Source organism: Budorcas taxicolor, chromosome 1 (genome assembly GCF_023091745.1).
Source record: "Budorcas taxicolor isolate Tak-1 chromosome 1, Takin1.1, whole genome shotgun sequence".
NCBI classification, from domain to species: domain Eukaryota; kingdom Metazoa; phylum Chordata; class Mammalia; order Artiodactyla; family Bovidae; genus Budorcas; species Budorcas taxicolor.
In genome coordinates, this window is record NC_068910.1 from 87,701,634 (window position 1) to 87,729,288 (window position 27,655).

At 35.4% G+C, this 27,655-nt stretch overlaps 1 protein-coding gene across 1 annotated transcript in view; it reads left to right on the forward strand.

Annotated features, from left to right (window-relative positions):
* Positions 1-27,655, forward strand: part of LIPI (lipase I) — a 54,504-nt gene that overhangs the window by 13,651 nt on the left and 13,198 nt on the right. Inside the window, exons 4-8 of the mRNA XM_052644720.1 lie at positions 7,314-7,403; positions 8,483-8,650; positions 10,360-10,464; positions 17,740-17,851; positions 22,416-22,592. Coding sequence (XP_052500680.1) covers positions 7,314-7,403; positions 8,483-8,650; positions 10,360-10,464; positions 17,740-17,851; positions 22,416-22,592 — 652 coding nt within the window. The remainder of the gene's footprint in view (positions 1-7,313; positions 7,404-8,482; positions 8,651-10,359; positions 10,465-17,739; positions 17,852-22,415; positions 22,593-27,655) is intronic.

The following is a 27,655-nucleotide window of genomic DNA, read 5'->3' on the forward strand; positions in this document are numbered from 1 at the left end:
TCAAAAGACACTCCTTGGAAGGAAAGTTATGACCAACCTAGAGAGCATATTGAAAAGCAGAGATATTACTTTGCCAACAAAGGTCTCTCTGGTCAAGGCTATGGTTTTTCCAGTGGTCATGTATGAATGTGAGAGTTGGACTGTGAAGAAGGCTGAGCGCGGAAGAATTGATGCTTTTGAACTGCGGTGTTGGAGAAGACTCTTGAGAGTCCCTTGGACTGCAAGGAGATCCAACCAGTCCATTCTAAAGGAGATCAGTCCTGGGTGTTCATCGGAAGGACTGGTGCTGAAGCTGAAACTCTAGTACTTTGGCCACCTCATGCGAAGAGTTGACTCATTGGAAAAGACTCTGATGCTGGGAGGGATTAGGGGCAAGAGGAGAAGGGGACAGCAGAGGATGAGATGGCTGGATGGCATCACCGACTCGATGGACATGAGTTTGGGTGAACTCCGGGAGTTGGTGATGGACAGGGAGGCCTGGTGTGCTGCAATTCATGGGGTTGCAAAGAGTTGGACACGACTGAGCAACTGAACTGAACTGGTGTTCATAAATCAAGGCTTTCTGTCAAATCTCTAAGTATTTAAAAAGATAAAAAACTATATAAGAATACCTGAAAGTGAAAAGTGAAAGTGAAGTCGCTTAGTCGTGTCCGACTCTTTGCGACCCCATGGACTGTAGCCTACCAGGCTTCTCGGTCCATGGAGTTTTCCAGGCAAGAATACTGGAGTGGGTTGTCATTTCCTTCTCCAGGGGATCTTTCTGACCCAGGGATAGAACCTGGGCCTCCTAAATTTTAGGCAGATGCTTTACCGTCTGAGCTACCAGGAAAGCCCCCATAAAATACATAATGTACATTCATATGCTGTTCCTAAAATATTTACTGAATATATACCTCACTTCCACGCTAATGGAGGACAAAAATGAAACAGCTGTGTTTAAGTCCAAAAGAAAGCAAGGAGAGAAAGAATCACATAGAGCAGGCAAATAAATAAAAGTAAATAATGAGAAATTTAAACTGAGCTATACCATTAATTGTAAATATTTCATGGAGGTGGCAGCATGAAGAGTAATAGTCTCTATAATCAAAGAAATTAAACTATAATTAGATAAGAGAAATATAAGTTGAAAGTCCAAATATTTATAGAACATAATTTTAGATAACGAATGAGGGAAGAAAAAATAATAATGGAAATATAAAATATTTTAATTCAATAATATTAAAGTTACTACATATTAAAATTTGTTGGAATTATGACTAGAAGTAAATGTCCAGCTTTTATACAAATATTTTAAAAGACTAAAAAAATCAATAATCTAAGCATCTATCTAACCTAGACAGTGTGTTAAAAGCAGAGACATCACTTTGGTGACAAAGGCCCATATAGTCAAAGCTTGGTTTGTCATATATGGTTGTGAGTGTTGGACTATAAAGAAGTGTGAGTGCCCAAGAATTGATGCTTTCCTAAGGTGGTGCTGGAGAAGATCTTAAGAGTCCTTTGAATAGCAAGGAGATCAGACTAGTGGATCCTAAAGGAAATCAAGCCTTAATATTCATTGGAAGGACTAATCCTGAAGCTGGAGCTTCAGTACTTTGGCCACCTGATGGGAAGAGCTGACTCATTGAAAATGACCCTGATTCTGAGAAAGATTAAAGGCAAAAGGAGAAGGGGACAACAGATGTTTAGATAGCATCACTGACTCAATGGACATGAATCTGAGCAACTCTGGGAGACAGTGAGGGACAGGGAAGCCTGGCATGCTGCAGTTCATGGGGTTGCAGAGTTGGTCATGATTTAAAGACTGAACAACAACAACAGAAAGCATCTATCTTCAGAAATTAAGAATTAATCAAATAGCACACCTATAGATATTGAGAAAGAAACTAATAAAAGCGTATAAAAATGGAATAAAAAGTCAGTTAGAAGTGATTTAAAAAGCCAAAAATTTGTACTTTACTTCCAGATTAAGTGGTCCTTGTAGAGAAAAAATAGAAAGGACAAGGAGAGAAAACACAGTATCAATACAGGTAAAGGAAATAGTGTGAAAGATACTATAGGTATTAAAATCATTGTAATACAATATAATGAACAACATTTACAGATAAATATGAAAATATATGACCATATGCTATGGTATGTAAAGTAGAAAAATTCTTATGAAAAGGCAAAAGCATTTTCTGACAAGTGAAAAGGGAAAATTTGAAGAGTTTTATAATTATTGATGAAATAGACACTGCAGTTTAAAGCCTTCTAACTAAATACCCAGGCAAATTTTTGTTCTCTACTAAACAAGTAATAAATAAGACCACTTTTACACACACTTTCAGGTAATAAAAAGTAAATAGGAAATGGTTTGTAAATGTTTGAGAAGGCCATCACAAACTTAATGTCAAAAGAAAGACACTGCAGAAAGATAGTTTGCTGGACATTTTCTGTTAAAAACAAAGATGCAAAAATTCTGTATCAAGTATCACACTAGTAAACCAGCAACATATAAAGTTGGTATCAAATCACATCCAGTTTGAATTTATTATTAAGAAGCAAATTTAGTTTACCATTCAAAAATCAACTTCTTAATTCATCTCATCAAAAGAAGAGAAAATTCATATAGTGATCTCATGTAAATGCAGAAAAAGCTCTAGTGAGGATTTATATATGAGAAAAATCAACAAATTGGAAACAAAAGTAAAAGTCCACAATCTGGTAAAACATATCTATCCAAAAATCAATAGAAAATGTCACATTGCCAATGGAATATGGAAGACTTTCTTTTTGAGACTGGGGACTGGACAAGGATACCCGTCCTTGTCATTCTGCAGCAACATTTAACTGTATGACTTCAGTGCAGTAAGGGGAGAAATGTATTAAAAGATATAAGAGTATAACATCATTTTCAGATGATATGTTTGCATGAACAGATAACCCCAAAGAATCTCCAGATAATTAGAATTCACAAGAAAAATTAACAAGGTTGTTGAATATAAGTTATATATACAAAATTCATTTCTTTTTAGAAACCAGCAATAGGACTTAGCAAATAAAATTCTAGAATTATGCCATTGTAATAAAATATGGCGTACCTGGTAATAATGCAATAAAACTGCTTAAACACGTTATGCAGAAAACCGCTAAACATTGCAGACCAAAAACTGAGCAAAAGAAAGTAAACCACATATTCAAACATAAATATTATATACATGTCAATTTTTTGCAAGCTAACTTGCAGCCCTAGTGCAATCTTTATTAAAAGCCAATCATTAAAAAAAATAACCTCACAAACTAATTCTAAGATTAATGTGGAATGCAAAGGGTCAAGTACCATTGAAGTATTCTTGAAGAAAAAAAAAGCACAAAGACATACTCTTCCAGTTATTAAATCTTATGGTTGTAATGAAGACAGTGTCACATTAGTGTAAGGGTAGACAAAGAAGTCAGTAAAACAAAATACAGAATTATGGAACTTATTAGATTTATTATGATTTTGATACTGCTGGACAGTATGAGAATGATTCTCATTTTTTCTGGGTTTCATTTTTTAACCTGAAGAATAATTGATTTACAATATTGTGTAAGTTTCAGATATACATCATAGTGTTTCTGTTTGTTTGTTTTACAGATTATATTCCACCATAGGTTATTACAAGATATTGGGTATCATTCCCCATGCTATGCAGTAAAGCCCTGTTGCTTGTCTGTTTAATGTATTAATCCCATGCTCCTAGTTTGTCCCTCCCCCTGTTTTCTCCCCTTTGGTAGCCCCTTTGGTAGTTTTGTTTTCTATATCTGTGACTCTGTTTCTGTTTTTTATATACAGTTATTTGTATTATATTTTAGATTGCACATATAAGTGATATCATATAGTATTTGTTTTTCTTTGACTTATTTCACTATGCATATTCTCTAGATCTGTCCACGTTGCTGCAGATGGCAGTATTTCACTTTATGGCTGTCTAATATTCCATTCACTTCTTAATCCAGTAGTCTGTTGACGGGCACGTGGGTTGCTTCCTGTCATGGGTCTTGCACATAGTACTACTGTGAACACTAGAGAGCATGGATCTTTTTAAATTAGTGTTTTCATTTACTCCAGATATATACCCAGGAGTGGAACTGCTGGATCAATGGTAGTTCTGTTTTTAGTTTTTTTTTAAGGAATTTCCATACTGTTTTCCTTAGTGGCTGCACCAATTTATATTCCTATAAATAGTGTATGAGGGTTCCCTTTTCTTAACGTCATCTCCAACATTTGTTATTTATAGACTTTTTGGTTAGGGATTCTGTGTCAGTCAACTGAAAACTCTAAATGAAATAATATATCTCTAATGCCCGTAAAACGCAAAATAGGAAAATATAGGAAATATATAGGAAAATTTTTTCCTATGGTGAAAGGAAAAGCAATAAACATATTATGAACTATTATTTTAAAAATATTTGTAACATAACATTTTTCTAAAGTGTACATGAAAATCTGTAACCCAAATTGAAACATTAAGATGTCTGATTATATTAAAATTAAGAACTCATTAAAGAACCTCATGAAAGCTAACAGCAAGCCAAAACAGGAAAACAGGTAAGTCAGTCCTATACATCAGTAATAAAGAAAAATCGAACTTAATTAAATCAAGACTTGATCAGACATTTTACAAAAGGGAAATGCCAACTAGGCACTGGAAAGTTCTTAACATCTTCAGTAAGCAGAAACATGTAAATTAAAACCTCGTGTAATACCACATGCCTACCAGAATGACTAAAATTAAAAAGTCTGGAAAGACCATCTATTAAGAGGGTATGTAAAACAACAGAGATACTTGTATGTTGTTGGTAGTGGTATAAATTGGTACAACCTCTTTGGCAATTTATTTAGGATCATTTATTAAAATTGAATATACGCACATTCTATAACACAACAATTCTATTCCTAGGTATGTGACCAACACTTATGCTTTCAAATATGCATTAATGTATGTGTTCAAGGATGTTCATAGTATTAATATATATTAACCTTAAATTTGAAACAACATATGTCCATCAACAGAAGAATGGATAAATAAGTTGTGGTAGGTGTGTCAATGAAATACTGTATAGCAACGAATCATTGCAAATGAGTGACTACATTTATACCTGACAATGTGGTCTAATATCACAAATATACTGATAACTGAAAGAAGCCAGACACAAAAGCATGCTTGAAATATGAGTCAATTGAAACATATTTCCACAATGAGCTAATATAAAATATATTGGTTTGGAAGCATCCTTATAAGGTAAAGAATAGAAGTAGGAAAAAGTATGAAAAGAAAAAGTGGTTTTTATTTTTATAGAAAAGTAAGGTGTTGGTTATTGGGTTATTTCCTGACATTGGTTTGGTAGCTAAGTGGCTGTTGGCTTTATATTCATTAATTAATCTTTAGTTTTGTGTCTTATATGCTTTTCTGCATGTATGTGTTATATTTTACAATAAAAAGAAAATTAAAAAAAACATATCTGCTCTCCCCACCCTTCTTGAAACCAAGAGAATGAATGGCCCAAGCAGACTCAACTGCCCTGCCCCTTCCATCTGATAAAAGGGAAAACACATGCCTGAATCAAGGGCTACTTGTAAGTTAATAATAAATATCTTTTGCTTCTTCCTGATTCCTGAGCAGTCTTAGTTTTGATTCTACTTCAGATGCAGATTGGAGAAAATAATGGCTCTAAACCTGATGCCCCCTAGTTGCAGAACTCTTATGATGAGTTCAAATATGAAGAATTTTTAAAGATCTCCAAAATTATTGGGCTTCTTGGGGGTTACATTTAGAAGACTGTTCTTCCTTACTAAAATTCTACAAGCTAAGTGGGGGATGGAATGGGAGGAGGAGTTGGTTAGTTTATCCTCCCCACTGACACAATCAAATCCTACATGCACTTCCCTGGATTCCAGGGAATTCTGAGGAAGTCACCCAAGTTGCCTTTTGTCTCTCCTTATACCCCGTATCCCCTTCCCTATAATGCTCATGCCCAGTGTCCCCAGGCCCTGGTAATGCAGGGCTGTTATCTTGTCCTGATACTAACTAGAACTAAATCAAGTAGCTGCATCTTGATCCTTACTGTCAGACCCAAGTATTTATCTTTGCTGTGCTCAATATATTGCTGATCTCTCTGAAGAGTTCATTATGTTGTAGGAAATTTCTTGAAACCCAAGCCAAAGCATTGTTATCTTACTTGGCAGTTAGATCACACTCCCAAATATTCTGAGCTTGCTACCTTTTTTTTTTAAATTTCTATGGCTCCCCTAGGTTAGAGACCCCATATCGGTTAATCTACCTAGAAATTGCACCTCCCCTAATGTCCCAAGGTTCTACAGATACAGTTGGCTGTCCATATGCATGAATGTGGAACTTGTGGGCAAGGGGGGATGACTGTGGGCAAGGGGGGATGACTGTGCTGTATCATTTTGTATAACGGACTTGAGCATCCTCAAATTTTCATGTCTCTGTGGGAGAGTGGGAGATGGAGGGGAGTTCCTGGAACCAATACCCCATGGATGTCAATGGATGAGTGTATACAGATGTTCTTAAATCATAGCTACATGTTTCATGTCACTCTGGCCCAACTTGTTCCAGTTGAAGTAGCATCTTTTGATTTTTCCAGTTAGTGAGTCTAGCATCAAATGCTATGCATTATTATCCAGAATGAGAGTGAAAGATCACACCTAAAAAGTCCTAAATGACTTAGCTTCATTTCCTCCAGTGCTCTCTCTCACATGTTATACCAGATAAACTGGATTCTTTAAACAGCCCATATGCACACAGATATCTGCTTGATTCTGCCTCACTCACATCCTTCACACTTCACATCTTTGTTCAATTCTCACCTCATCAGTAAGAAATTTTCCAAACTATTTAAAAGTCCAACCTACCACATTCACTGTCGCTTATTCTGCTTAATTTTTCTCTGTAGCACTTATTATTATCTGACATACTGCATTTTTACTGGTTTATGATGTCTTTCTTCCACTAGGATGTAATTTCCACTACAATGAGTATCTTTTGCTCTTCCTTTTTCAGTTGTATTGATATATTCATAACACAAAGAACTGTTATGGGCCCATAATACACTGGTCACATGTAAATGTATTAAATTAATGAAATGTAATTTGCATGAGATGTTAAATTGAGGAAACGATACCAAAAAAGTCATCTTTTGAAAAAGAGATTTTTATTTTCGATTCACATTTTGAGTTACTGTCAATGAATTTTATAGGAAACTTTGTTTTATATGTGTTGCTGAACTGATTATATATACTTTGTGATTCTTGGGTCTTTTCTTCTTAGGTTTAGGCATTAAACAACCCTTGGGACATATCGATTTTTATCCAAATGGAGGGAAAAAGCAACCTGGCTGTCCTAAATCAATTTTTTCAGGTATACAAAAAATATTTTAGAATAAATTGTGCATGCTTCAAAAGAATGAAAGAAAATCCGTTTCTTTTTTCCTTTTTAATCTGTGGTCAAGAGTTTTTCACCATTGCTCATCATTCAGGAGTTACTGGTGGAAATGGTCTAGTTTGATCCTTCTGAGTTCATAAATGTTGACAGTAGACATCTCATTTGATTGTGGATGAAACCTATTATCTCAACATTTTGAGTTTATCAGTTTAAACATTAGAAGTTATGTCAGTGAAGAAGCATGTGTAGCCCAAGTATCATATAACACAATTTTGGTTTCAGGATTTAATTTTTACCATTGTTGTTGTTGTTTAGTTGCTAAGTTGTGACTGACTGTTTTGTGACCCCATAGACTATAACCCACCAAGCTCCTCTGTCCATGGGGTTTCCCAGGCAAGAATACTGGAGTGGGTTGCCATTTTCTTCTCCAACCATTACCATAATTTTATTGTGTGTTATTCACAGATTGTGAACTTTTGCACTTGGTCATTCTGTACATAAAGAGCTAAACAACTGCTCTCTGTGTGGAAGTTGGCTTACTTTAGAGCCACAGTGAGAAATGTCCTGAGATCTACAGTGGGAACTGGTCAAGAACCACATCTTTAAAGGTCACAAAAGCTAGAGTAATTTAATCAAAGGAACAGGAATGTGAGAAGTTAGGAAAGGAAAGGGACATGATAAATCTTTAATGTCACCTGTTTGCATAGGTATCTTTGACATTGAGTAGGAATGTTAGGGGTGAGAGTTTAGAAGGGAGTGATGTGTACACTAATAATTAAACATGGTAGCACTGTGTGTGTAATTTGTCAAAGTACTGAAATTAAACATTTTTGCTACTTTAATTACTTTAGAAAATTTTCTTATATATTTCATGTACAAGGCATACTATATTTAAGCTTTCAATGGTACCATTTATTAAGTTACCTGAGATAAAACTGCACTGTAGTCAGCATTGTGATATTCATACAGTGCACAGAATTAGGTAGAATTTAATCTTTAATTTTTTTTCTAATTTACTTGAACTTGATCTAACTGCTTGATTTTTAACACTTAAGGACTTGAATTTATTAAATGTGACCACCAGAGAGCAGTTTACTTATTCATGGCAGCTTTGGAAACGAGCTGCAATTTTATTTCATTTTCTTGTCGTTCATACAAAGATTATAAGACTGGTTTATGTGCGGATTGTGCTGACTTTAAGGAAAAATCATGTCCTAAACTAGGTAAGAGAGATTGTTATAATTACTCTAATTCTTTGTGGAAAGTGAACAACATAATTGTGTTATTATTTTCTGCTGGAAGCTTTCATGTTTAGTTGTTAATATACTAACATTTTTTGGAAAAGTCTTCTGTAGGACAGAGAAAATAATTCATTTCCTAGTAAATGTTTTGAAGAGTCTTAGTGAGAGGAACTTGGTCAACCTCTTTTCCATGCTGCATGTAGTGTATGCATGTGGTAGCCTCTTGATGGTCCTTGTTCTTAACACACAGAAGGATCTATCATCCATCTATATTTCCACTAAAGAAAGAAACTTATTCTTATTTAGTGACGCTGTTAGTTTGTATTTTTAAGGGCAGTCTTAAGAAGTGAAGAAGAGGTATGAGCCATGGTTAGCATTTGTTATTTAGCAAGTAGATATGAATCACCCATGGTTTATACTTTCTAAATCAATAAACTTGGTAAGAACAGTTAAGTATTGCAACTTTTGATTAACTGAAGTCTGACTGTGGGAAATTATAGAGAAAAAAGAATCCACATAAAAATAGAATTTTAAAGCTGGAAATGAATCTCAGAGGCTGCTTGTTCAGTGTTTGCCAAAGACAATACCAGACCCCAAGTATGTCATGAGCATGTAGACATCTAATTGTATGACGACAGGTCTACTAGAAATGTTTCCAAAGCCAAGTAGCTTCAATTAAATGGGTAGCAATGACAAAGTCTGAATTAACCAGCCTCCTGTGACTTTCTTTCATAGGAGGTATATACTAACAAATGTAGAGAATCACTAGAAGAGGCAAGCAATCTGCAGGCTTTGCTAGACTTATTTCCTCATAGACCTCTCTGTCTAGAATATATTTTAGTTTATATAATATATCTTAGTGGGATTGGTTTTCTTCAGCCCTCATGTTGGGGATTGCTTTTCTGGTCCTATGGCTTTTCCAAAGTAAATTGTGACCCAGTGTGAACATGTGGATTGCTTAAGGGCACAAGTGAAAACTAGAGTTAAATCTCTGAATTTTCAATTCAATATTCTGTCTACTGCATTCAGATTTCAAATTTGGAGGTAGCAATATAGAAATAGACACATACATGAAGTAGGAAGCATCTTAGATATGTGTGTGTATATTACATATTCTATATGTACAAAGAAGATTTATATCTGAAATATGTACTATACATACAATATATAGTATTATATATATATAGCATAGATGATATATATATTTCACATATAATAGAGGTGATATCTATACTATATACCTTGTATGTATAATGTGTACATATACATGCTGTATCAGCATGAATATGTATATAAGAGAATTGGAGGCTGTGCTCATGGAGTTAAATTTTATGTTCAAGTTTTATCTAATCAGTTTATTCTACTGAATTCACTAAAAGGAGTTTCAGGTAAAGTTACCAACTTATAAATAAAAACTTTGGCAAATGGACTTTAACCATATGGAGTATGCAAAGATCTGATATGATTTCCAGTGTGTAGATTTATTTGTGAATCTTCCATCTAAGAGTTGTTATAGTTGAAATAAATAGGATGTGAAATTCTTTGAAAAGTGATTTTAAGTTATAAAAATCCATAAATTGTAATTATTCTTATAATACATTGATCCTTTAGTTCTTTTCAGTAATTAGATGTTTTTATATTTTATATTTGATGCAAATTCAGTGACTAATATTCTATTTCTCAAATCTCAGGTTATCAAACTGAGCTATGGAAAGATATTTTGAAAGAAAGGATAGAAAACACAACTCTCAGGACGACTGTATTTTTGGATACTGTTGGAACAAATCCATTCTGTAGTAAGTTAACATTTTTTTAACAAATGAACTAATTATTAGTTTTTATACACTAATTTCAATTTTTATCCAAAATTCAAATTTCATTATGTGCTTTCAAGGAACTTTAAAATTTGCTAGAGGGTCAGTTGTACAAATTCAAATAAAATGAGCATATGCTTTGGGTAATATTCTTCCAAAAAACAATCGATGATGTCTTTTGTTTTCCCCCTCAATTTCCATGACTGTTCTCCCATGTTTAGTGTTATGTCAGCATATAACAACTCACAGAGTTTAAGACATCTATCTACACTATTAGCTCCCCTTTGGAAACTGAAACTAAATTATATAAATACAAAATGTGCAAGTAAATAATAATCTTCCCAATTTATTTAGAGTTAAATAAGAGAAAATTTGGTTGGAGAACAGGAGAAAATCTCAGAAACTTATTAAATAATTAGATTTATGAGGAAGTATTAAAAAAAAGTAAAATTATTCTGTTTAGCGATCAGGAGCTTAAAGTGGTTTAAATAAAGAAAACACTATTATATGAAAATATTATGAAATATGTTTCCATAAGTTTGCCATTGATTCCGGTTCCTGAGGAATGAATATTTGAAATAGACCCAATAAGATATTTTTGGTCAGTTATTGTAGATATGGGCTTCCCTGGTGGCTTAGAGGTTAAAGCATCCGCCTGGAATGCGGGAGACCTGGGTTCGATCCCTAGGTCGAGAAGATCTCCTGGAGAAGGCAATTGCAACCCACTCCAGTACTCTTGCCTGGAGAATCCCATTGAGGGAGGAGCCTGGTAGGCTACAGTCCATGGGGTCGCAAAGAGTCGAACATGACTCAGCGACTTCACCTCACCTCCACTGTAGATATTTTGCAGTCAAAGTTGTTATCAATTTTTAAGAATTTTAAATGTTTGTGAGGTGTCCTGTTATTCAGAATTGTTCAGTCACTAAGTCGTGTCCAACTCTGCAACCCCATGGGCTGCAGCATACCAGGCTTCCCTGTCTTTCACTATATCCTGGAGTTTGCTCAAACTCATGTCCATTGAATCAGTGATGCCATCCAACCATCTCATCCTTTGTCACCCCTTTCTCCTCCTACCCTCGATCTTTCCTAGCATCAGGATCTTTTCCAATGAGTTGGCTCTTCCCATCAGGTGGCCAGAGTACTGAAGCTTCATCTTCATTATCAGTCCTTCTATGAATATTCAGGGTTGCTCTTCGTTAGGATTGACTGGTTTGATATCCTTGCTGTCCAAGGGCCTCTCCCAACACTAGAGTTCAAAAGTATCAATTCTTCAGTGATCAGCCTTCTTTATGGTGCAGCTCTCTCATCCAGACATGACTACTGGAAAAACCATAGCTTTGACTATGTGGAGCTTTGTCATCAATGAGGTCTTTGCTTTTTGATACATTGTTAGGTTTGTCACAGCTTTTCTTCCAAAGAGCAAGTGTCTTTTAATTTTGTAGCTGCAGTCACTGTCAACAGTGATTTTGGAGCCCAATAATATAAAATCTGCTACTATTTCCACTTTTCCCTCATTTATATGCCATAAAGTAATGGGACCAAATGCCATGATCTTAGTTTTTCTGAATGTTGAAATTTAAGCCAGCTTTTTCACTTTCCTTTCCTGCCCTCAAGAGGCTCTTTCAAATTCAGAATTGGGCTCATCCATTTTTTTCATTAAAATTTTTATTGAATTAAATTTAGATTCACATGCAGATGTAAGAACCAATGCAGAGGGATCCAGTGTACACTTTATTCAGTTGTAAAATTTTGTAACACTATAGAATAAATATAATATCACTCAATTCAGTCGCTGAGTCATGTCCAACTATCACACGATATTGCTACAATCCATCCATCTTATTTATATTTCCTCACTGGTGTGTGTGTGTGTGTGTGTATGTGTGTGTCTAGTTCTCTATAACTTAATCATCAAATATAGAGCTCTGTATCTATCATCCCAGTGAAGATATTGAACTGTTCCATCACTATCAGACCTCTTGAGTGGCACTTTTATAGCTATAAATATTAATACCACCTTCATATCCTGCTGTTTCTAATCCTTGACATCCATTAATATATTCCTAAAAATTTGTCATTTTGAAAAATGTTATATAAAGGGAATTATTCACTATGTTCGGAGAAGGCAACGGCAACCCACTCCAGTACTCTTGCCTGGAAAATTCCATGGACGGAGGAGCCTGGTAGGCTGCAGTTCATGGGGTCACTAAGAGTCAAACATGATTGAGCGACTTCACTTTCACTTTTCACCTTCATGCATTGGAGAAGGAAGTGGCAATCCACTCCAGTGTTCTTGCCTGGAGAATCCCAAGGACAGGGGAGCCTGGTGGGCTACTGTCTATGGGGTTGCACGGAGTTGGACACAATTGAAGCAACTTAGCAGCAGCAGCAGCAGCAGCAGCAGCATTCACTATGTTACTTTTTAACTGAAATTTTTAAACTCAGCATAATTTCTGGAGGTTCATTTGTATTGTGCCAAGTATCAATAATTCATTCCTTTTTATTGCTGAATAGTATTCCATGGCATGTATGCACTAAAGTTTGTTTTATTATTCATATGTTGTAGAACATTAGGGATGTTTTTAGGTTGGACTATTATATTAAAGTTACGTTGGCTATTTGTATACAAGTTTTCATGTGAACTTATAATTTCTCTGGTATAAAGTCTCAGGAATATAAATACAGAATCAGAAGTTAAATTCACATTTAGCCTTATAAGAAATTGAGAATTTTTTAGCATGGCTGACCATCTTTTATTACCCACAGCAAAGTATGAGTGATCTAATGAGTGATTTCTTACTAGCATTTGGTGTTGTCATTATCTTGTTAAGGTTTTAATTTTTGTCACCCTAATGGCTTATGAGTTCACATATCTTCTCTGTATGGTGAACTGTGTTTGAGTCTTTTGCTCATTTTCCAATTGGATTTTTTAAACTATTGGCTTTTGAGGGTTCTTCATATATTTTTATTGGTAGTCCTTTCCTTGTTGAAGATTTGGTCTGCAAATATTTTTTCCTAGTTTGAAACTTGAGTGTTATTTCATCTTCCTCACAAGGGCTTTCACAAGGGCAAAAGGGTTTACTTTTGATGAAGTCTAATTTATCACTTTTTCTTTTCAAGGAATATTCTTTTGACATCTAAGAACTCTTTGATGAGCCCTCAGTCCTAAAGATTTTCACTCAATTTTTTTTCTAACAGTTTTATAATTATATGTGTTCCTTTAAACATAGACAATCTTGTTTTAAATTTATATTGAAAAGCACATATCTTAGAATATCTAAAATAATTATTACAAAGAAGAATAAAGAAGAAGCAATCACTTTGACCATCCTGCTGCATTGTAACTCTTTTTCTGATTCTCTTCTTCTGTCCTCCTCTTCCACCTTTAAGGCTTGGTGATTACAATCTTTGGAACTGTATTATGCCTACTTGGGTAATTCAAGATAACCTCTCTCTTCTTAGGGCAGCTTATTAGCAACCTTAATTCCATTTGCATTCTTAATTATTCTTTGACATTTCAGGTAACATATTCACAAGTCCAGAGATTAGGACATGGACATATTTGGGGAGGTCTACTACCATTAAATACACATATGTGAGTTTTCACAGTCTACTGGTATCAATATTTATCACTTCAAGTGAAATGTGAGAACTTCACTTCCATTTAGGTTACTTTACATTCTCCACTTCCATGGTCTGTAGCCCACCAGGCTCCTCTGTCCATGGAATTCTCCAGGCAAGAATACTGAAGTGGGCTGCCATTCCCTTCTTCAGGGGATCTTCCCAATCCAGGGATCTAACCCAGGCCTCCCTCATTGCACGCAGATTCTTTACAGTCTGAGCTACCAGAAAAGCCCACTTTATTGTGTGTACCCATATTTTTTCTTTTCCCATTTTCCCCTTTTTGTTTCTGATACTCCAGAATTATTTACTTCATCAATTCCTCGGTGTTGTTTCTCACAATATGTAAGAATGAGTCTGCTAAAGAGAAATTCTTTGTTTTCTTTGAAAATGTCTCTATTCCTCCTTTATTCTCAAAGTATAGTTTTTCTGTGTATAAGAATTAGAGTTGAGTTCCTTCTTTCAGCACTTGAAAAGTGTTGTTATCACTTCTTTTTGGCCTCTGTGGTTTCGGATTCATTGTAACTCAATTGGTTGTTCTGTAGATAACACATCATTTCTCTTTGGCCGCTTTCAGGATATTTTTCTGTTTCCTTTTAGTGTTCTGAAGCTTGATTATAATTTTTTTTGCTATAGTCTGACAGGTCCCTGGGGCTCTGTCCATTTTTCTCTCAGTCTGTTTTTTCTCTGTTTTCAGGTTGAGCAGCAGATTGATCTGTCATCCAGTTCACTGATTTCTGTCCTCTATTATTTCCACTCTACTACTGAGACTATCCCACAAGTTCTGAGTCCATTATGGTAGCTGTCATTTATGTAATGTCTACTTTATTTTCTTTTATAGTGTCTATTTCTTGGCTGAGATTTTTCTATTCCTTCATCTTTTTTCAGCAGCCTCTGACTCTGAAGCATTTTTACGATGGTTCCTTTAAAATCCTTGTCAGATTTTCCCAGCATCTAATTCATCTCAGCACTGGCATTAGTTATTGTCTTTTCTCACCAGAGTTGTGATTTTCTTTGTTCTTGGTATAACAGATAATTTTCAGTCACATCTTGGACATTTTCTCTATGTGGCAATTCAAATGCTGTTTAAATCTTTTATTTTAGCAGGAGTTACATTGTTTGTGTTTTAGCTTTATGTATTCTGAAGCTGTGAGTTTTAGCTATATAGTTTCAGGATTTTCATATTTTCATGGTGACTTGCTTTCTTTTTTTTTTGCTTCATAATTAGAAATGCATCATTTTTTGCCTCACAGACATTTATCAGATTCTGACACAACAACAATTTATTTCATAGAGCCTTTAAATCTTGTGCTTTTTTTTCTATCTTTAATATATATTCTGTAGTATTTTATTTCACTTATTTAACAAGGAATAATTATTATGAATATTATCATTAATCAGATGTTCACTTTTGTTTACCATTTTCAGTTTTCTACATTTTAACTTGTCCTTTTTTCCCTCCTCATCTCCTTCCTTTTGGACTTAATCTTTATCTCGCTAAAATAGATCCTTAATAACTTTTCACTAAGTAATGTCTCTCAGTTTGCTTCCCTGAAAATGTCCTTATTGTTTTCTTACTCTGAAGTGTAATTTTAGTCCAGAATAGAATTCTACACTGAGAGTCATTTTCATTGAGTACTTTAAAGATATTAATTCTCTTGCTTTAATATAAGTTTATATTTTCATTATTAGTAATCTAATGGAGATAATCTACAGTTTTAGTCTTGTTAAACTTATATATGTATACGTATGTTTATTTATTAATCTGTTAATTTAAATAATCTATTGTTTTCTTCTGGTTAAACTTATATATGTGTACATATATTCATTTGCTCATCTAATAATTTAGTCATGATTTATTTTTATCATTTTCTAGTCTCGATGTTCAATCTAAGTCTCTATTAAAATTGAATGAAAAATGTTTGTGTTATTTCAAAATAAATATTCATGCCACATTTTGTCATAGAAAACTCTCATCACTCTTCAAAATTCTCCCTTCAAAACAAGGTGGATTTTGTTTTTTTCCAGAATTTATGTACCATAACCCTGGAGGATTTTCCATGTAAATGTATGGAGCTCCTTAACCAATAGGGACTTGTAAATTTAAATTCTGTGTTACCTGGAGTTTATTTTAGTCTCAGGGAATTTTTTTTTTTTTCCACTTAAGACTAATACACAACCAGTAGGAAGCATTTTCCAAGTTTCTCTTTCAATGACAAAGTAGAGAGTTAAGGTCCCTGACTCTGTGCAGGGTTTTTCATTTAGGCTCCATCCCTCAGTGTTGCATGGAAGTTGACACTTCCGTCTCTGTCTCCATGCTACAACCAGTTCTCAAGTCCTTTAGAGACCCAGGGCTTCAATTCTTGAGACTTGCCTGTAATTTCTCTTCATTGCTGCCTCCTAGTATTTGGTCTTTCTTCATCTGTGCTTGGTTATATATCTAATTTATGAATTTTAACCCAGAATTTCTATGTAATTATACCAGGAGTCAGGGTAATTATGTACCATCTCAATATATCATACTTCCGGGAATCATCTGAGCAGTATGAGTACCCACTGTTTTGGATGAGGGGACCAAGATATTCTATCTAATGCTGGGCAGTCACTGCAAAGTAAAAAGTGTTCCTTTATGTCTTTTGTGCTATCAATTGATAAGGGCCAATTACTTTGAGGTATACTAAGGATCTAAGTACTCTTAGCTGTTTAATAGAAACATTTAACAGCTAACATGCACAATTTTTGTACATGTGTATCTCAGAAGAAAAGTTCATCTATTCCACATTCTGTTTATATACATTGTCTTCCAAGAGTTTTGCACAATACTTGGGAAAATTCACAGAGAGTAGGAAATTTCTGTGTAGCCCAGACAATAATGGGTAAAGGGATGAGTTCAGCATCTTTTCCTCTGAAAGTTGTATCAATTTTTGTAATGACATTTTGAAAAAGAGATACTGTGATCTCACTCTATATAGGATTGTCTAATTTTATTGTCTGGCTTCCCTGGTGGCTCAGCGGTAAGGAATCCATCTGTCAGTGCAGGAGATGAGGGTTCCATCCCTGGCTTGGGAAGATCCCCTGGAGAATGAAATGGCAACCCACTCCAGTCTTCTTGCTTGGAAAATCCCATGGACAGAGGAGCCTGGCAGGCCATTTGTGTCCATGGAGTCACAAAAGAATTGCACATGACTTAGTGACGAAATAACAATTTTACTGTCATTCCTAAACAGCCAGTGAAATTAGGAATTATATTTGTCAAGTAAATATAGATAGGACTATTAATCATATAATTAAGGAACCTTATAATACTTACCTTAGATGTACTGATAGAGAAAAATTAATTGACCTAAATTCTGATATTTTTTGGTTTTGAGACCAGTTAGTATTTACTGATTATTTGACCAACTTTTCACTATACTCATGACTGACTGGCAAGCATTCATTCCTCATTTTTTCAAGACTAGTGAAAATTTAACAAAAGGGAAAATCTATTACTTGTGTACCAAATGAGTGCCTCTCAATATTATTTGCAGATATAATATGTGCCTAGATTATATAAATATATATTTACATGCATACCTGCACCAAAATAAAGTTTTAAAAATAACATGAATTGCATTCCACATTTTTGTTTTGTAGCCTATTATTTTGTTCTCAGTATAATTGTTCTGGATAAAAATATGAAGGATGGCTATGTTACATTTAAATTATTAAACCAACTCGGAATTGCTGAAGAGCCAAGGCTCTATGAGTAAGTATGATTTAGTGTCTCTTTCTTTTGTAAGATATATTTTCTCAAGCATCCACTTTGCAAGATAATCCAAGCAATATAAATTTTCTATGCAGTGAGTCTTAAATTGTTAAATATTAAATGGATCTCTGGTTGTCATATTCTAATTCACTCATTCTATGAGTGGAGATACAAAATGTGGAAGAAATGAAATAATTTGTTCATGTTATACATCTAGCTACTGCAAGAGTTAAAAGAAAAAAACTTTCCACCTAATTTTGAGCACTGCTAGGATTTTTTATAATAACTATTGATATTATTCCATAATATTGAGTTGGCCAAAAACGTTCTTCCAGATTTTTCTGTAACACCTTGTGGAAAAACCCAAGTGAACTTTTTTGACCAACCCAATAGTTTATTACTTTAAATTGCTTAAAATTGTATATATATGTATATACCCATGCACACATATATTTGTGATTCATTACTTATTCTTATCAGACACATGCTCTGTTAGCTTTTAAATTTACTTATTTAACAAGTGTTATTTAGCACCAAATGTATTCAGGTGTTTCACTAAATAATGGGGATCCAAACTGAAATAGCAATGTGACCATTCTCGAGGAGGTCACAGAATACTGAAGTAGACTAATGCATAATTACAGGCTCCAGTAAAGAGTCTTAGAGTAACAGAACACTCATGAGCTATGGGAGTCCAGAGGGAGAAGCAAGGAAATGTTCAAAAGGATGGTATTATCATCAGAGAATGGATGAGGGTGCTTTCAAAGGCATGCAGATAGAAAGTGGCTGAGTTCAGTAACAGCACACAGACTGCAGTCCTAGAGCAGTTGTTTCAAGCTTGTTCAGGAGGCAAACACATTATGAGTCTTGATTTCAAAGAATCATGTTCTGTGCAGAATACTATTTTAAATACTGATGCATTTTATTCAAACACCTGATGAGTACATTTTTCATGAAAAATGAAAAAATATGAAACCCATACGCAAGGTAAATCTGTCCATCTAAGCCTGACCAATGGCCTTAATGTTTTTCTATTAATAATTCTTTGCTAATGAATTTAGTCATGCTTTGGGATATTAACTGTTTTAGATGCCATGGGAGTAAGAAACTTTTAAATGATCTTTTACTTCCCTTTTCAAAATTAAAGTAGGAGTATTTTCTTGCTGGAGAAAATGTGCTATACAGTAGAAAGTGAGAATAATCTATAATTACATCATGCAGGGATACTCCCATTTACCAGTTAGTTTATAACCATTCCTCTTTCTCCTTCCCCTCCTCCTCCTGTTTCTCCTTCCCTTCCACCCCAATCTCTTCCTTTTCCTGCTCTTTCTTATTCTTATATATGGCCCTGTGCATGCATATGTTATTTTTTCACTTCGCAAAATTAGGATATTTTTGCAAGTGTTTTCTGCTTTCTGATTTTTATACTGAATGATATAGCTTTTTTTTTTTTTTTTACCATGTCACTAAAAATCACTTACACATTGTAATATGATGCCAAATATATTGATATGCCAATATAGGATTTAAAACCGAGTGTCACTATTGTGTATTCAGGTTAGATTGACTCCTCACATGATGAGTATTGGGGAGATTAGTGTGAAACAGGTGCAGAGTGGTGGCTATCATAATAATTTATATGAAAGATAATGGGGGCTTGGATCAAGTCAATGGAAGTGGGATTTTAGGATTTAGAATAGATTTGTTTTTGTGATTAATTAAATGTGAAAGTGAAGGGAACAGTGATTAGGAGTGACTTTGAGCTTTAAATTTGGTGCCTATTTGAATTATGGTATCATTCACCGAGCTAGGAGATACAAGGAGAGAAACCAATATAACCATTCAATAACATTTCTTGAACTATACTAGAAATTAAGGACAAATTTAGGGAAAATTAGATTTCTGTTCCTTCATACTTATAGTCTAGAGAGCAGATAGAGTTTACAAACACAGAAAGTTCCCTACATATGGATGAGTTCCATTCCAAGAGTGTGTTCATAAGTCCGACAAAGTTAGCCTAGGTACCCAACTAACACAATTGGCTACGTAGTACTGTACTGTAAGTTTATAATACTTTTCACACAAATAATACATAAAACACAAACAGAAAAAAAAATAAGGAAGACATTTTTAATCTTACAGTGCAGTACTTTGAAAAGTACAATAGTACCAGCTGCGCCTCTGCTGCCTTTACACTTGCTTTTTTACATCCTGCTTGAGATAACGATGCTGTGCCCCTGTACTCTACACAGTGGTTTTGTGTACTTTACTGGGCACAGCTACTTGTAGAAGATTAATGCATGGGGCAGTGTACACCAGACACCTGAACTAACATGCGACTGGACATGAGAACACATGTTCACATCTTTGAAACTTCACAACTTGAAGATTCGTATGTGGGGAACTTCCTGTACATAATACAAATAAAATAATGATGTTCACTATTTCTGTTTCCAAACAACTTTTAATATCTATATTGAGCTCTGGAGAAGGAAACGGCAATGCACACCAGTATTCTTCCCTGGAGAATCCCATGGACTGAGGAGCCTGGTGGCTACAGTCCATGGGGTCACAAGAATTAGACATGACTTAGTGACTAAACCACCACCACCATATTGAGCTAGGCACTGTACTAGGAGCTGAATATGCTAGGATGAGAAAAACATGATACTACCCTCGTTAAATGTATGGTCTAATAAAGGATATAAAATAAACGAGTAGTGATAAAATTATGTAAATAAGATCTGTCTGTGAAAAATGTCTAGAGGCAAACCATAGAACGTATGGGAACATAAAATAGTGGAGTCACTAAAGCTTTTTCTAAGGACTTTTTATATTTGTTGAGACAAAACTGAGGAGCCAAAGTTAATCTGCTCTGCTGATTCCAGGCAGAAGGGCCAACAAAGGCAAAACTCCTGAGGCAGGAGGAAGTGTAGTCCATTTCAGGAGCTGAAGGAACTTTAATATGTCTGAGAACAGAGGCAGGGAAAGGAAGAGAATGATGAGACAGAAAGCACCTAGATTTTGTAGGAATTAGAATTTGTAGGACATGTTGAAGGGTTATTATGTTAGTCACTGAGCAAATGAAAACCAATAAAGTATTTGCTTTGGGGCAGTCTGGATAGAGCCAGGACTGGGGTTTTGTTTTGGAAAAACAGTTTGACCAGAGTGGATTGGAGAGTGAACAGACAGGATGCTGTTGCAAGAATAAAGGCACAGAACAACGATGCCCTGAGATAAAGTGTTTTCAGTGGAAATGAAAAAATGAGAATGAGGATGGATGCAAAGAAGATTCAAGATATCCCACTGAGTACAGGCACATAGGATAGATTAGATGTAGGAGTTGAAAGAGAGAATGATCTGAAGGGTGAAGCCTAGTTGTCTGGTATGGACAGTGCATTGTGGTTCCACGTAAAATTATAAGGAAATTTCTAAGCTATAGGGTTTTTGGTGAGAGGTGAGTGTTGGGGAAGATGTCATTAAATTTGAACTTACTGAGCTTTAGGCATTCTTGAGATATCCAAGTAGACATGGTGAATAACAGTTGTCTGGGTCTCATTAGACAGGGCTCAGCTGGAGGTCGAGACGTGGTGATCAGGAGCAAACAGTCGGTATTTGGAATGAATGGAGTAGATATGAGTTTTGTGGGGGAGACAACATGTTTCCATCTGGATATGCTGACTTTGAAGTATCTCTGAGAAATCTAGATAAGTTCTTGGACAGAAGTTAGGGATGTGACCAATGACATGTTCTGTGAAAGAGGAAGTAGTCACCCTGACAGGGTGGGTTTTGAGGGGAGTGATAACAACCTTTTTGGGGTCTAGATGCTTTGGGAATCCAAAGGAGAAGGCAACAGGCCAAATATAAGATGGCACAAGTGCTGGGTGTGCCGCCGGTTGCTTTTCAGCCGTTCTGTGTGTGACAGTTGCCTCAAACAAAGAAATTATTTAACAGATTAAAAAAAAATTTCCGGTCCTCTACTTTTCCTTTCCCTTTCCTGCTCCCCTTTTCCTTCTCTTCTCTCCTTCCTTCATTCCTTCCTTCTTTCCTTCATGTCTCCCACCCATCCTCTCTCCCCTCCTCCTTCCCTTTCTTTCCTCCTCTTCTTTCTTATTTTTCCTCCTCCTCCCTTGTTCTTTCCTTTAGAGAAAGGCAGACCCATGATATGACAAAGTGGCACAGAACAGGAAAGGAATATTATTTGTGGTCCAGTCCATTCAAAGAATGGTGATAGCTGTTCAGGGGCTAATAAAAAGTAGCAAAATATGGATTCTCTAATCTTAGACAAGTGTAGAATCTAGACACCGAGTTGGAAAGACAAGACATCCCAATTTTTCTCCAAAATATTTTCCCCAAATATTTGAGTGTGGGAGTTACATATCTTTTTACTTTATCTTGTTTTTAATTAGTTTATATTATTTTAATAAATGTCACATATTTTATTGTTTGGCCTTTTCACTGTAAGATTGGTATTTCTACCTAACACTGATAAGGTTGTATTGATTTTAAAGTTGTATTACATTTCAAATTACTAATATGATGAGATATCAAATTTTATATTTAGGAGGCACAAAATATTTTACAAACTTCAAGAATTCAAGATTCTTGGTCAATTTTTAAATGATGTTGCAAATATTTCAAGCATTGGTTTGGCATATTTTCAAAGCTCAAATCAACAATGTTCCACGTGCAAATACACTATTCAGCTTCTCAAGCTAAAATCACTTACATATCCAGAAAGGTAAGAAAAGTAAACTCTAATTCCAATGTTATCTTTTAAACTTGAAAATATTCCTTTGCTAAAGAGTGGTTTAAAAATTCATGTACTCAAATGTTTACTGTATATTTTAGATCATTTTATAAAAACAGTAGACAATCTAAAAGGTATATAGAATTTCTTGGCTTAAATGAGATTTATTTTGGAATCACATTACCCAAGAAGAGAAAAAAGATATATGATTACTTCTTGAGATATAGTATACATGAAAAAAGTTAAACACATACCTGCCTTAGAATTTTAACAGTTATTTCAATAGGGTTCTGGATTGCTAAAAATGTCTCTTCCTTTGTTGACTGCAACACTTTCTCTTTATGTTCCTATATTTATATACTTGATTTCCCAATTACCTTTTTGTGAATGTTGAACATAGTAAATAAGAACTTTTGGAGAATAAAAATGATAAAAATGGTAAGTGGTAAGAATAGTCATTTAGATGAGGTCTATATTCACAGAGGCGGGCTGGAAAATTCTTTGAAATAATTTATAAATTATTTTGTAAGCTTTTGGCATGAGAATATTTAGCCATTCAAAAGTTAATGAGTGAAAAGTTATTGTAATGGAAAAAAATCAAAGGGTAATTTTGCTTTTGCCATTGACTGAAATTCTTACAAAAATATCAAATATATGGGCATCATCAGTTAGGAATATTAGCAACACCGTTGCCTGACAAATATATCAGAGACAGAAAGAAACTTTGGTGGCGGGGAGGGCAGTCATATATAAAGGACTAGAGCTGCAAGATTTTTAATCTTCAACTGATCTCTGTATCTATTATTTTCAACTATGTAAAGTATACACTAAATATACGAGTAGAAACTATATTTGTAGCGCTCAAAAAACAGATCTTAGAGAGGTCAAGTTTATTGCACCATCATATTCCCCTGGTCTCCTCCATTAATCTCTCTCTGAGCCTCAGGATGGTAAATATAAATAAACAAGTGTAGTTGTTGTAGTTTTACACGCTCTGTTTCTGGCACTTAAATGGTATCAGTACACCCCCGCTGTACAGATTTCACCAAATAACTTGCTCATTAAAGATCTCCCACTCTTCAAAGGTAACGCAAAAGGCCAGCTCCCTCCCTCTGCCCCCTTTGTCTAACTTATTCATCGTTGTCATTGTGGTAAGAAAACTTCAAGTGAGATCAACCTTCTTGGCAAAGTTTTAAGTGCACAATACAGTGTTTATAATAGGCATGAAGTTTACAGCAGGCAAAAACAAGCAAGCAAAAACAAGCAAACAAAAACCTATACAGGGCTTTCCTGGCAGCTCAGTAGTAAAGCATCCGCCTACCAATGCAGGAGACCTGGGTTCAATCCCTGATCCCTGATCCCGTGGGATTCCACATGCCTGGAGCAACTAAGTCTGTATGCCACAACTACTGAGCTTGTGCCCTAGAGCTTAGGAACCACAACTACTGAGCCCATGCAACTACTGAAGCCTGAAGCCCTGCAACAAGAGAAGCCACTGCAAAGAAAAGCCTGCACAGGGCAACTAGAGAGTAGCCCTTGTTCACCACAACTAGAGAAAAGCATGTGCAGCAACAAAGACCCAGCACAGACATTAGTAAATACGATTTATTTTTTTAAAAAGACCACACTCCCACTGTAGGGGGCGAGGGTTCACACACACAAAAAAAAACTTACAAAAGACAGAAAATCCAACCCCAAATTCCTAAAGATAAAGCGGATATGTGCATGCTAAGTTGCTTCAGTCATGTCTGACTTTGTGACCCAATGGACTGTAGCCAGCCAGGCTCCTCTGTTCATGGGATTCTCTAGGCAAGAACACTGGAGTGGGTTGCCGTTTTCTTCTCCAGGGTATCTTCCTGACCCACTGATCAAACTGCATTTCTTTTTTCTCCTGCATTGGCAGGTGAGTTCCTTATCACTAGGGCTGCCTGGGAAGCTCAAGGGGCTATGTAGCCAGTTGTGATAGAAAATCCCGTGGGAGATGTGGCTTCTGGCTTGGCTGCTTTCAGAGGACGAAGGATTTTTGCAGGGCATCTCTTGGCTCAGGCATTAACATTGCTTCATTCTCAGTCTTCATGGTATCAAGTCGGTTGCCCATACCTACTTGATTCCAAGTTCAAATCCCACAGGAAAAGAAATAAAGTTTTAAGATCCCACTGCATCTCACTGGTTTTCATTGGGCAAATTCATATCTCTGAACCTCACACTGTGTTCAGGGAATTCGATTCTTCTGATTGTCCAGAGAAATAATTTCCTTCATTGGTTTATGCTTAACTTTGAGACAAGATGGGATCAAGTTTATCCAAAGTTTATAGACTGAGGGTAGAGTAAAGAAAGATGAGGGTATTATTACATGAAAGGGATAGATGGTTGGTGACAAAAGTCACAGGCCACTACAGAGAGACTGAAAATATTTTGATATCAGGGAAAACATTAATTAAACATAGGTTGTCCTCCTTGTATATATCCTGTGTGTGTGTTAGTCACTTAGCTGTGTCTGACTCTGCAACCTCATGGCCTATAGCCCACCAGGCTCCTCTGTCCATGGGATTTTCCAGGCAAGAATACTGTAGTGGGTTGCCATTCCCTTCTCCAGGGATCTTCCCAACCCAGGGATCAACTGAGGTCTCCTGTATTGCAGGCAGATTCTTTATTATCTGAGCTGCCAGGGAAGTCCAATATATCCTACTAAAGTTAAATATTGATTTTACTATAAACCATAATTTTGACTGGCTGACACAGTTAACTTGTAAATGAAAGCAATAAATGAATAGGTAAGCTAGAGAATGCAAATCAAGATCATTTAAGATCTGAGTGCTTCAAACAGTTGGGGGTTAGGTTTCTTAAATAGGTATGTTTATGTTCCTGCATGGATATAATTTAATATTTTGACTGATAAGGCAGGTAAGAATAAACATTGAAGTAACTCCTCAAATAATTTACTCCAGTGACATAGAGGGTTTATGTACAAATTTAGACATTTTTCTCTTATCAAATTAATTAAACATTTACATCTAATTTTGTAGCTTTGGCCTCTATGTTTTACTTACTTTAGAATAACTTCTCTTGTTAATTCAATATTGGTTTCATTAAATATTTTCAAGGTTCTTTTGAAAAATATAAAAATATTGAATTTATAATATTGAAAACATTATAAATGAAGCTTAGATTTAATGAGGTTAAGTATTTGGCTAAGAAGATCCAAAAACTATCTTTAGAGAGTAACCTCAGAAAACCAATTCACAGTTATGCTATTTGTGCTGAAGTCATTAACACTTCATTTTGTCTTTTAAACTTCCCAAATTAAAAGTCCAAGGTACCCTGGGAGAATGTGGGAATTGAAACTCTAGAATTCTGAAGGGTGTTTAAAGGAAGCAATTTTGGCAAAACTATTTTACATTTTTAACAGTTTGTTCATTCATTCTGAGACTTGTCCACCATCTTCACTGTCCACACTCCATTTTCTTCTCGATCCTTAAATGATGTTCTAGGTCAGTATAATGTTGACAGGTGATACAGATTAAGAACTCTAAACAGTGTCAACAGTGTGAACAGCCACTGTGTGTTTCTATTTATATTTGCAATGTAAGCTATGCCTCATATATGAATTATGTGGTTTTAGGATGACTGGGAGAAGGCAATGGCAACCCACTCCAGTGTTGTTGCCTGGAGAATCCCAGGGACAGAGGAGCCTGTTGGGCTGCCGTCTATGGGGTCGCACAGAGTCGGACACAACTGACTCAACTTAGCAGCTGCAGCAGCGGCGGCGGCAGGATGACTGGATATGAGCTTTTTTACATACCATTAGAGTATTGAACATGATGGTTATTATACCTAAATGTTTTAAGAAATCCAGTATTTTAATTACCATATTAAGGGACAAGATATTATTTTCTACTTCTAAAATTGTTTTAGATTAAAGCTTTGTTGTGATTTTAAAAAGTGTATATGATTTTTGAAAAAGTTTGGTAATTAGGATAAGTGATTATCTTTTTAAATTGTCTAAAATTATGACATAATTTTAATTAATTATTGTATAATTGGATAATGTAAGCAGGAAGTTTCAGGTTAAAATTATTGTAAAGTAATGAGCCTCCAATTAAAATAAATAAATTTAAAAATTCTAAAAACTACAGCACATATATTTTCAGTAACTATGCTTAGTAACTATGCTCAGTAGGTAAAGAGTCCACTTGCAATATAGGAAACCTGGGTGACATAGGTTCAGTCCCTGGGTCAGCAAGATCCCCTGGAGGAGGGAATGGCAACCCATTGCAGTATTCTTGCCTGAAAAATCCCATGGACAGAGGAGCCTAGTGGGCTGTAATCCAAAGGGTAGCAAAGAGTTAGACACAACTGAGCAACGAAGCATGCAATGCTATAAGATGCAATTATACTTATATAAATACCAAGTAGTCAATACACACCTTAACAAAGTTTGATTGAAAGTACATTATATAAATAAATATGTAAATAAAATAGTAACTGAATATAAATGTATTTTACAATCAATCCTCATTCACAAAATAGTTGCTTTTTAAAAAATATTTTTGCCTTGTAATATGTTCCATAGCTTTTCAGTGTCATTTGTAAAATATATATTTGACTCCTAGCAGATGCTTGACTGGGGGCTTCCCAGGTGGTGCTAGTGGTAAAGAACCTGCCTGGCAATGCAGGAGAGATGCAGGTTCGATCCCTGGGTTGGGAAGAGCCCCTGTAGGAAGGCATGGAGAATTCAGTATTCTTGCCTGGAGAATCCCATGGATAGAGGAGCCTGGTGGGCTACATCCATAGGGTCACAAAGAGTCAGACACAACTGAAGTGACTTAGCACTCATGCGCAGATGCTCAATTTATAGCAGTCCTTTCTTTTCATTTTCATTCCCTTCTCTTGTTGGTCCCCAATTTAAGTTTTCTTATACTCATTTTATCTATACACATATTTTTCAAGCAACAGACTGGACAAGTCAATAATTATATGAAAAATATTGGTCTGTTTAGCCAAAATAACTCATCAATAAAACGCTTTGTTCCCCCAAATTCTGTGAAGCTATG